Below are 12,587 nucleotides of genomic sequence, written 5' to 3'. Positions count from 1 at the left end.
TTGAACAACTCTAGAACTGTCACAGCGGAGTTGGGTGCTCTTCTGGAAGATGACAAATTCACACTTTCCTAGTGGCATAATGAAGAAGGTATCAGGATTCATCAGACCGTGCAACTCTCTGCCACTGTGCCAACATCCAGTGTTGATAGTCCTGTGCCCATTCCAGTCATAGTTGCTGATGGCATCATGTGAACTTTGGCACATACGTGGGTCCTTGGCTACAGAGGCCAATTGTTAGGAGTGTTCAGTGCACTGTGTGTTCAGCCACTCTTGTACTCTGCCCATCATTAAAGCCAGATGTTAGTTCTGCCAGAGTTCACCACCTGTCCTGTTTTACCGGTCTGCCCGGCGTACAATGTCCAACATCTGTAATGAGGGGTGGCTGCCAATTCCCACGTAATCTGGACGTGTTCCACATTGGTTTTGCCATTTCAGAAATACACATGCTGAGCCTCCGGGCCTTCACAGTCTGCCCTCTGTCAAACTTGGATAGATTGCGTGCCTCCCCATTCTACATACGGATACCACGCCCACTTTCACTACATGCACCATGTGTATGACTGAGTAGCAGTCATTCCTCCCAGGTGACACCGATATTGCCTGGACAGGTTTATATAGACAGTATGTCAGTGTTCTTAATATTCGGCTGATCAGTGTGGTTTGGAATAGTTATGAAGACAGGAAAACTGTATAAAATCAGATTTTGGACTGAAGACCCCATCATCATTATTTTGAACTCAAACATGATTGTGTTGTTGTTATTATGGTCTTCAGTCCTGAGACTGGTTTGATGCAGCTCTCCATGCTACTCTATCCTGTGCAAGCTTCTTCATCTCCCAGTACCTACTGCAGCCTACATCCTTCTGAATCTGCTTAGTGTATTCATCTCTTGGTCTCCCTCTATGATTTTTACCCTACACGCTGCCCTTCAATACTAAATTGGTGATCCCTCGATGTCTCAGAACATGTCCTACCAACCGATCCCTTCTTCTAGTCAAGTTGTACCACAAGCTCCTCTTCCCCCCCCCCCCCCCCCCCCAATTCTATTCAATACCTCCTCATTAGTTATGTGATCTACCCATCTAATCTTCAGCATTCTTCTGTAGCATCACATTTCAAAAGCTTCTATTCTCTTCTTGTCCAAACTATTTATCGTCCACGTTTCACTTCCATACATGGCTACACTGCCTACAAATACTTTCAGAAACGACTTCCCGACACTTGCATCAATACTCGATGTTAACAAATTTCTCTTCTTCAGAATCGCATTCCTTGCCATTGCCAGTCTACATTTTATATCCTCTCTACTTCGACCATCATCAATTATTTTGCTTCCCAAATAGCAAAACTCCTTTACTACTTTATGTGTCTAATTTCCTAATCTAATTCCTTCAGCATCACCCGACTTAATTCAACTACATTCCATTATCCTTGTTTTGCTTTTGTTGATGTTGACCTTCTATCCTCATTTCAAGACACTGTCCATTCCATTCAGCTGCTCTTCCAAGTCCTTTGCTGTCTCTGACAGAATTACAATGTCATCGGCGAACCTCAAAGTTTTTATTTCTTCTCCATGGATTCTAATACCTACTCTGAACTTTTCTTTTGTTTCCTTTACTGCTTGCTCAATATACAGATTGAATAGCATCAGGGAGAGGCTACAACCCTGTCTCACTCCCTTCCCAACCACTGCTTCCCTTTCATGTCCCTCGACTCTTATAACTGCCATCTGGTTTCTGTACAAATTGTAAATAGCCTTTCGCTCCCTGTATTTTACCCCTGCCACCTTCAGAATTTGAAAGAGAGTATTCCAGTCAACATTGTCAAAAGCTTTCTCTAAGTCTACAAATGCTAAAAACGTAGGTTTGCCTTTCCTTAATCTTTCTTCTAAGATAAGTCGTAGGGTCAGTATTGCCTCACGTGTTCCAACATTTCTATGGAATCCAAACTGACCTTCCCCGAGGTCGGCTTCTACCAGTTTTTCCATTCGTCTGTAAAGAATTTGCGTTAGTATTTTGCAGCTGTGACTTATTAAACTGATAGTTCGGTAATTTTCACATCTGTCAACACCTGCTTTCTTTGGGATTGGAATTATTATATTCTTCTTGAAGTCTGAGGGAATTTCACCTGTCTCATATCTCTTGCTCACCAGATGGTAGAGTTTTGTCAGGACTGGCTCTCCCAAGGCTGTCAGTAGTTCTAATGGAATGTTGTCTACTCCTGGGGCCTTGTTTTGACAAACATGATTAGAAACCTCAAACTGAATGATCGTCTCCATGCCAGTCAACATTACCTCTAAAAGGCTGACTGATGGATGCAGTATTTATTGACTTCCAAAAAGCATTCAAATCACTACCACATGACTGGTGATTAAAACAGTACATTGATTTGGGGTATGAAACAGAATTTGTGAATGGATTCAAGGTTTTTTGGTGGGGGAGGGGGGATTCTTCATGTTATCTTGGATGGTGCATAATTGATAGAAGTAGCAGCAGCTTCAGTTGTCATAGTGAAGTGTGTGTGACATTTCCAATTAATATTACATATTAATGATCTGATAGATAACATTAGTAATAACTTAAGCCATATTGTAGATGATACAGTTATCAGTAATGAAGTACTGTCTAAAGAAACTGGACAAATATCCTGTCAGATATTAACATATTAATGATCTTATAGATAACATTAGTAATAACTTAAGCCATTTTGTAGATGATACAGTTATCAATAATGAAATACTGTCTAAAGAAACTGGACAAATATCCTGTCAGATCTTGGTCACATTTACAAAGTGGTGTAAAGAATGACAACTCGCTTTCAATGTTCAGAAATGTAAAATTGTGCATTTTTGAAAACAGAAAAGTAGTATCCTATGTAAGAAAATAGTCACAATTAGAACCAGTACTAATACTAATCATCATCATCATCACTATTACCAGAGTGAAACAATTTGTGGATATAAAGTGGAACAGTCATGTTGGATCAGTCATAGGTAGAGCAAGCAGCATACTTGGGCTCATGGGTGGGATATTAGGAAAATGCAGCCGTTTACAAACAAAATTGTTTACAAAATGCTTGTGTGCTGTATCATATGTTATTGGTCTAATATGTGGTACACATTTCCCTCTGTTGCCTTAAGATGTGTTGTATCATCTGAATCTGTCTTTTAGGTGACTTATGCCACAAGCTCATTTGTCTCCACGTAAATTCAGTACCGTTCTATTATTTATTCAATCTACTCATTTAATCTATAGCTTTCTTCAGTAGCATCACATTACAGAAGCTTCTATCCTATTCTTATCCACACTGTTTATCATCCATATTTTGCTTCCAAGCAAGGCTACATTCGAGACAGTCTTTTCAAAAAAGACTTTCTGTTGGTAATATTGTACAGTTTCCAGCCATTACCTGGATCTGTTTGAAACACAAGCCTCTCCATTGCCTTCTGCCTTTCCAACATGATCTCATCTTCTCCTCTGTTTCATGTGCAGTCCTTCACTCATTTCAGCCACCTGTCTCTTACTCTTCCTCTCAATCTTTTTCTCTTCTCTTTCATCTCATGTATTTTTCTAGTTATCGTCTTCTCCATTTGCTTAACATGTCCATGCTATCTAACCATGGGTTTCTTTGTCCTATCCTGTAATGGTTCCCCCTTCAGTAATTCCCTGGCCCTCTCATCACCTAACCTTTCCATCTTTGTCACTCCAATACTTCTACTCCAGAACTTCATGTTACTAACTTGTAATTTGCTTCGCTATCTTTGTTACCCAGGTCTCCAAGGCATTGTCCATTGTATAACCCTTTTACTGGCTTTGAGAGACAGATTTGCTCCATATCCAGCATCCATCACTGTTACAGAATGGATCATACAGCCCCCCCCCCCCCCCCCCCCCACCGTACTCCTACCTGCACATTTATTTTCTATGGCATTTCTGTCATTCTCCTGTATTAAGCTTCTGTCTCCTTGTTTCTCTAAATCATCACATTGTGAGCAAACACCACTATTTTCATCTTTCCACCAATTACGTGTGTCAGTCTGACCACTGTCTCATATTTCAGAATAATGAAGAGCAACGATGTGAGTCCACCTTCCTGCCTCAAGCTATTATTCTGTTCCAGTCAATGTGATCTCTCTTCCCCCACTTTGACACAGCTCACAATCCCATTGCACATTTGTCTTGTCCTCCATGTAGTCTGCTTTTATACTCCTCTTTACTGCAGTGTCTTCCATACTTTGTTTGTACATACACTATCAAATGCTTTTTCAATATCCAGGAAGGCCACCAGTAGATGTATTCCATATTCATAGTGGAGTTTCTGTATCTGCCTTACAGCAAAAGTTAGGTCTACTGCGGACCATCTTGCTCTGAACCCATGCCGTTCTCTCGTCTCTCCTATTTTTTGTCCGAATTTAAGTTTTCAAAACTTTCTGAAAGATTTTTGCACATTGGCAGATGGAATAAGTTAGTAAAATTTCAACATTTACATTTCTATTCATCTCTGAAACATTCATTTCATTGGGAAACTTTATAGTCTGCACTTTATATCCATTTTGTTTCTATCATTGTTTGTTATTTTGCTACCCAAATAGCAGATCTCATCTGCTACTTTTAATGTATCATTTCCTAATCTAATACCCTGAGTACAGTGTATTCCATCACCGATGTTTTACTATTATTTATGTCCATCTTATAACGTATTTTTGAGACACTACCCTGTCCACTCAACTGGTATTCCTAGTTCTTTGCTGTCTTTGTTGGAATTACACTGTCAGCAGTAATATTTAAATATTTTGACATCTTCACCAACATTCATTCATTTCAAAACTTTCTCCTTGATTACTGTTGTTGCTTGCCCAATATACAGATTGAATAACATGTGTTACAAGCTTCTGCTCTGTGTCACTCTCTTCTCATTTACTGCTTCCTTTTAAAAGCCCTCAACTCTTAGTGTTGCTTCCTGAACCTTTGATCTCTTTATTTATCCCTGAAGCTTCTGATTTTCGTATAGCATACTCCACTTATCTGTGCTAAAATGGAATCCAAATACAGACCATAAATCTCCAGTCTCAAATTTTCATGTACTTTTTTGTGATGCATATTTTATTTTCAGTTTGTTCCTTGTAGTTTGTTTACAATTGTATAAATGTTGCAGGATATGGCCCCAGAACAACATGCAAGTTCTGCCTTTGATATGATGGCCATCAAACAAGAGCCAGTAAGTAATATTAATTTGAGCATTTATGTTATTCATTAACATGAGGCAGTATAAAGAAATAAACTTAAAAAGCAGCAACTCTTTTATAAAGAAAGAAGAAAATAAGTCTTTGTGAAAGAATTTATTACCCAACGCACTCACATAGACTTTCAAATATAAATTACTGGCTGCTTTAGATCTTTTGTTACCAAGACTTGCTTCAGTCAATGTGTGTCATTTTTTTGTGATAACATGGTACAAATTCGACTGCTTTTTAGTGCTATTATTTAAAGTCTTAAAGCTGAAATGTGTGCATCGACATTTCTAAAGATTATTGCTTTCCAGTACTTTACCTAAGCCTTGATTCAACAAAGCTGCATTTTATATGTTTTATGGATAGTCAGCCCATGATTCTTTTGCCTTATAGCACTGGCTAGGTGTGTTGTTTTAGAGAATGTTTACCCCTCACATTTAATAACTTCACCACACTCTTGTTGTGTTAGTTTGTAACAGCAGAACTAATATTGATATATAATTTCCCACATTTGATTTATGAAAGTGGAAGTACTTTCATGCATGTCCTGGGGGCCCTTGCATTTCATATTAATTTCTTGATGGACAATATTGAAATTGCAGTTATCTGTAATGGAGTATTAACTGAAAAAAAGCTGTACAAATATCCAGTCAAATCGTAGTAACATATTCAAAGTGGTGCAGAGAATGGCAACTGGTTTTAAATGTTCAGAAATGTGAAACTGTGCATTTCACAAAACTGAGAAAAGTGTATGGTATGTCTCCAATATCAGTGGGACGCAGTTGGAAACAGTTCACTAATACTAATACCAGTTTATAACAGTTTGTGGGGACATGAAATTGAATAACGTAATAAAACAAGTGGTTCATGTGTGGATACTGTGAAAACACAATGAGTCTACAAAGAAGATTGTCTACAAAAAATGTGTGACATTTCATAGAATGTTGCTCCAATATATGGTTCACACTTCCCTCTGTTGCCTAAAGAAGTGTGTCAACTGAACTTTTCTTTTAGTCAAGTTGTGCCACAAGCTCTTTTCTCCCTATTGCTTTCATTGCTTGTTCAGTCTGTCTGTGTAACCTACATTACTCTTTAGTAGCTCCACATTAAAAATGTTTCTGTTCTCTTCTTATCCTCAGTGCTTATTATCCACTTTTCTCTTCCATATAAGGTTACAATCCTGACAGTCTTTTAACAGAAAAGATTTTATCATCTTGTATAGTGCCCAGTCACTGGTGGCGGGGTCTGTTTCGAACACAAGCTTCTCCATCATCTACTGTCTTCCTACCACCTTTCCACTTTCACCTTGATCCAATCTTCCTCTTTCATTTACACACAGTCCTTCACTCCTTTTAGCAACCTCTTTGCCTTTCCCTCCCTTTTCATCCCATGTATATTTCTGGGTATCCTCTTCTCCTTCATTTGCTTGACATGCCATAGAATTTAAGCCTTGATTCCTCTTTGCTAGCCTGTATTGGTTCCTCATTCACTAATTCTCTGGTACTCTCATTCCTTAACCTATCCATCTTTGTCACTCTAATACCATTTCTCAAGAATTTAATTCCACTAACTTGTATTTTACTTCTCTTTCTTCTTTTCGTTACTAATGTTTCTGAGGCATATGCCAGGACTGGAACTTAGAATACCTGATACACTATGTGATCAGAAGTATCTGGACACCTGGCTGAAAATGAGTTAAAAGTTTGTGGCGCTTTCCATCGGTATTGCTGGAAATCGATATGCTGTTGGCCCACCCTTAGCCTTGATGACAGCTTCCACTCACAGGCCCCCCTGCGGGTCCGGGGTAAGAATAGGCCCGAGGTATTCCTGCCTGTCGTAAGAGGCGACTAAAAGGAGTTTCAACCGTTTCGGCATTCCATCTGATGGTCCCCCTTGGGGTTTGACCTCCTTTTTTCAAAATTCTACAGAAGTACGAGCCTTTTGGGGAAGGACGCCTTACGTGGTGTATCACTGGTCCTCAGTGCATTAAGACCTTGGCACTCAGCATTGTAACGGCGTTGTAACCACACCCACTATTCCTCAAATTGGGACTAAACGCCTGATGGGTTGCACAAGTTCCGCCCATAGTGCGTCCCCATCTGCACCTACGATCATGATGGACTTTCCATGGCACCCGAAATCCAGCACGGTAGCCAGCCTGTTGTGGTGGGGTCGTCATGTACCCTTTAGGTTGTAGCCCCCTGACAACACAGGGATCGTACTGCTGATATCTGAGCTGCACCCTCCCCACGTTGGCCAAGGAGTAGATGCCCGTCTCCTTGTGGCATCAGGACTCCCGGCAACGGTCATCCTGCCAGGTGGCCCTTGCTGAGGCTGGGTGGCGCCCGTGGGGAGAGCCCCTGGTCGGAGTGGGTGGTATCGGGGCGGACGTTTCGCAGATGAAACGTCAACATGTATCAGGTTGCTCTGCGGCCGAGTCTTTTGAAAAGAAAGGTACTGTCTCTGGTTCTGGTTCTCCTGCCCTTTCCCCCTTGGCCACTCCCTGGGAGGAAGGACAGGCCCGCCGGCTTGGGCGAAGTACTTCCCCCGCTATTTAGTCTGTTCTCGGACCGATGGGGGGACGTTCGCCACCTCCAAGCCCATGGTCTTTGTCCAGCACATCGAGGACATCTTCGAGGAAATCGAGGCTCTCAGTAAAATGCGTTCGGGGTCCGTTCTTATAAAGACCGCCTCCGCCACACAGTCGGCGGTGCTCCAGGCATGCGACCGACTAGGGGACATCCCAGTGTCCATTGTCCCGCATCTGGCACTGAATAGGACGCAGGGGGTTATTTTTCATCGGGACCTCCTGCTGCAATCTGATGAGGAGCTCAGGGCCAACCTGGAGCGCCAAGGCGAGTTCAGCGTGGGCCCAAAGACCGTCACATCGACACCGGAGCCTTTTTCCTCGCCTTTGAGGGGGACGTTCTCCCCGAGAAGGTAAAGGTGATGTGCTACCGGTGCGACGTGCGACCTTACGTCCCGCCTCCTATGCGCTGCTTTCGGTGTTTGCGCTTTGGGCACATGTCGTCACGGTGTGAGGCTGAGCCCCTTTGTGGCGATTGTGGACATCCTCTTCGTGAGGAACATACATGCACCCCACCACCTCAGTGCGTCAATTGTCCTGGCATCCACTCGCCTAGATCTTTAGACTGCCCCGCGTATCAGAAGAAGAAGAAGATTCAAGAATTAAAAACTTTGGATCGTCTCTCTTATTCTGAGGCCAGGAAGAAGTATGACCGCCTCCATCCCGTGACGTTGACAACTTCATTTGCCTCAGTAGTGTCCACTCCTTCCACAGTATCCTGTCCCCCCTCCACCTCCTCACCCCATCCAGGGTCTATGCCTCCGCCTCCCAAATCCCTCCCTTCCAAATCCTCCTCCCTTGCGGCCCCTACCCCCTCTGCCCCAGGGGCCACCTTTCCTCCTCCTCCCCCTCCACCGCCTGAGAAGCGATCCTCTTCTCAGGCGTCCATCGGGGAAACGTTCCGGACCCCGGCTTCCAAGGTCCGGCGTTCCAAAACGGACCCCGCACGTGAGGACCTTCTTTGGGTCCAGCCCACCATCCCCGTGCCTCATCGGACTTCCAAGAAGGCCTCCAAGAAGAAGTCTTTATCCCCCTCTCCACTCCGGCATGTTTTGTCTGAAGCTCCATCCGTGAGTCGCTGCTCCTGGCCGTCCTCAGTTTCGCCGGGACACTCTGCTGCCGGGCGCTCAGCTGGCCTCTCGTTGGCGAATGATGCTGCCCCTCCTACGCAACCCGGGCAAGCGGCCGCCGCTGGCGACGACTCGGTGGAACAGGATCCGCCTCCCGCCGGTTGTAGCGTTGTTCCCTCGAAACCTGGCCCTCTGCGGCCGTCGAGGTGACCAGCTCTTCACCCGTTTCGTTCTCCCTCTTTTTTGACTAGCGATGCTTAGTTACATTGGAACATAGGAGATATTCGATCTAATCTGGAGGAATTAAAACTGCTCCTCTGCCTGCACTGTCCGCTCGTCCTTGGTCTCCAGGAAACCAAGTTGCGCCCAACTGACCGTATTGCTTTTACCCACTATACCTCGGAGCGGTCTGACCTCACCCCTGTGGACGGTATTCCAGCTCATGGTGGGGTCATGTTGCTCGTTTGGGACGATGTCTATTACCATCCCATCCCATTGACCACCCCACTCCAAGCAATAGCTGTCCGTATTACTCTTTCTGCCTTTACTTTTTCTGTTTGTACCGTCTACACTCCATCTTCATCTGCAGTTAGTCGGGCTGACATGATGCACCTGATTGTTCAGCTTCCTCCGCCGTTTTTATTGTTTGGCGACTTCAATGCCCATCATCCCCTTTGGGGCTCTCCTGCATCCTGTCGGAGAGGCTCCCTCTTGGCGGATGTCTTCAACCATCTCAATCTTGTCTGCCTCAAAACTGGCGCCCCGACTTTCCTCTCGGACTCTACTCATACCTACTCCCACTTGGACCTCTCGATCTGTTCTACCACTCTTGCCCGTCGGTTCGAGTGGTATGTACTTTCTGACACCTATTCGAGCGACCACTTCCCCTGTGTCGTTCGTCTCCTGCACCACACCCCATCCCCACGTCCTTTGAGCTGGAACATACCGAATGCTGACTGGGGACTTTACTCCTCCCTGGCGACCTTTCCGGACCACGATTTTCTCAGTTGTGACAGTCAGGTCGAATACCTCATGGCTGTTATCATCAATGCTGCCGAACGTTCCATTCCTCGTACTGCCTCGTCTTCACGTCGCGTTTCCGTCCCCTGGTGGAATGAGGCTTGCCGAGATGCTATCCGTGCTCGACGACGTGCTTTACGCACCTTTAGCCACCATCCTACATTGGCGAATTGTATTGGATACAAACGACTCCAAGCGCAATGCTGTAGAGTCATCAAAGACAGCAAAAAAGCTTGTTGGGCCTCTTTCACCAGCTCCTTTAACAGTTTTACTCCCTCTTCTGTTGTCTGGGTTGGCCTGCGCCGGCTGTCGGGCATTAAGGCCCACTCCTTGGTACCTGGCCTGACTTCAGGTAATGAGGTCCTTGTTGATCCTGTGGATATCTCCAATGCCTGCCGCTTTTTCGCGGAGGTTTCAAGCTCCGCCCATTACCACCCTGCCTTCCTTCCCAGGAAAGAGGCAGAAGAGGCTCGGCGACCTTCCTTGAGTTTTACTAGATTCTATGTGCTCTAACAATTGTGACTGGGGACTAATGACCTCAGTAGTTGAGTGCCCTTCAACCCCAAAAAAAAAAAAAAAAAACAAAAACCCCACTCACAGGCATACGTTCAGTCAGGTGCTGGAAGGTTTCTTCGGGGATGGCAGCCCATTCTTCACATAGTGCTGCACTGAGGACAGGTATCAATGTCAGTTTGTTAATTCCTGTTGTGCAGCCATAATCACGTTGGAAGCCTTACTGCATGAATCACCTGAGTACAAGACACAACTCCATCAATGCCCTGCCCTTTATACCTTGTGTATGTGATACTATTGCCATCTTTATATGTGCATATCGCTATCCATAACTTTTGTCATCTCAGTGTAATGCTGCATCAGCCCTGTGCTCATGCTGATGACGTCTAGTGAGCAGTTTGCAGTCTGTAGTGTTAAGGCACGCCCCTTTAGAAACTCTGCTCAGACGTGACGATGACTACGGCATGTGTGTGTTGTCTTGCACACCAGTCTGGGACTACTCGTCCCTCCCAGGTCACATTGTGTGTTGTCCCATCAGATGGACCACACTATCCGATGCCATGAGGTTCTGTCAAAAACTGATCCTGGCTCAACAATTCTGTAGGCCGCCTGACCCAAGCAATGCTGGAGTTTAGAGCAGTTTGAGCACCAGGCTGGAATGGTGTTAAAAGGTCGCTGGACTGGACATTGGTGATGGCTGGTACCGAAGGGTGACTTCTATCACCCATGGCTACAGATCGGTGGTCATCTCTTAAGGTGGCAGGAATATGGCCAGTACTTGAACAGTCTTATAAACTAGATGTTACAATACAGTAATCAGAAAATTGAGTGCGAATGACATGATTGCCATCTATCCTGTTGGTTGACTGCCTCTAGCCTAGCGAGGTGGGGTATTTACGGCATCAAGGACTAATTCTGATTTTTGACGTCATTCGCCACAACTGAATCAGTTCAGCTTTTTATGATTTGTTAGCATTCTTCTGTTCTGCTACATTTGCTTAACCAGTTTATTTTAGTGTCTTTACTGCTTTGTCAAACCCTTGACAGATGTTGTTATGCCCTCATTAGTGCTTCATACGCAATGTTATGATAGTAATAGGTGGTCTCCACTTGTCTAACGCTCACTCAGAAATGTTAATGTCACACTCTTGGTGAGTGACTAACTGTGTCATAATGTTTATGCCTAGTGGCTGGTTCATGTTGATACTTCCGTGTGCTTGAGCAATGCTGTTCTGCTTGGACTTCAAATATTTTCACTCTCCTGTTCCCTTACTGTCTTGATGTGTAACAGATCTTTTCCATATTCATAGTTTTGTTCCTGTAGCTATCTTACAGTGAGAATTAGATATTCTGTGAATGTTTCTGCTCTAAATGCATGTTGTTGTTGTTCTCTCGTCCTTCCACCTATTTTGTCCGAATTGGTCTTTCCAAACGTTTCTCAAAGATCTTTGCACAATGGCTCTTGGTATGGAGGCGAGAAATGACTTTCAAACACTTAAATTTCCCTTTGATTCCAGAAAAAATTTCTCTTTTTCAGAAACACTTTTCTTGAGATTAGAAGTCTGCATTTCATTGCTCTCTTACTCCTACAATTGTTAGTTATTTTGCTGCCCAAATAGGAGATCTTGTCTACAACCATTACTGTCTTATTTCCTAACCTATGCCCTCAGTATGACATTGTTAATTAACTATATTCCACCACTTATGTTTTGCTATTATAGATGTTCATCTTATATTTTCGAAGCAGAATCCACTCCTTTCAACTTATGTTCGTAGTTCTTTGCTGTCTCTGTAGGCATACACTGGCAGCACTAATCTTAAACAGTTTTCATTTTTCATCCCTGAACATTCATTCATTTCCAAAATATCTTTCTCCTTCTTAAATTAAGAAAATTGTATATTTTCCTAAAAATAAAAGCTCATCTGGATCTGATGGTGTTTCTGACAGGTTACTAAATATTTATCATCATACGATAGGCCCTCTCTTATCTGCAATATGTAATGCATGACTAATTCACGACATTTTTTCAGAGTAATTGAAATATACCATTGTTAAACCCCCTGTAAGAAAGGTGACAGGGGAGACGTCATTAACTACTGACCTGTTCCTCTACACTATTATCCAAAATTTTTGAGATGATGATTTGTTGTTCTGTGCAATAATAAT

The 12,587-nt window shown here is 43.6% G+C and overlaps 1 protein-coding gene across 6 annotated transcripts in view; it reads left to right on the top strand.

The window, feature by feature from the left end:
* Positions 1–12,587, top strand: part of LOC126106409 (gastrula zinc finger protein XlCGF57.1-like) — a 327,990-nt gene that overhangs the window by 16,176 nt on the left and 299,227 nt on the right. For all 6 annotated transcript variants that reach the window (XM_049912684.1, XM_049912683.1, XM_049912681.1 and 3 more), the window contains exon 2: positions 5,155–5,217. In XM_049912684.1, coding sequence (XP_049768641.1) covers positions 5,155–5,217 — 63 coding nt within the window. The remainder of the gene's footprint in view (positions 1–5,154; positions 5,218–12,587) is intronic.

The sequence above is a fragment of the Schistocerca cancellata genome, chromosome 10 (genome assembly GCF_023864275.1).
Source record: "Schistocerca cancellata isolate TAMUIC-IGC-003103 chromosome 10, iqSchCanc2.1, whole genome shotgun sequence".
Taxonomy (NCBI): Eukaryota; Metazoa; Arthropoda; class Insecta; order Orthoptera; family Acrididae; genus Schistocerca; species Schistocerca cancellata.
Note: the sequence above shows the minus strand (reverse complement) of the source record. Positions and strands in the feature narration are given on the sequence as shown.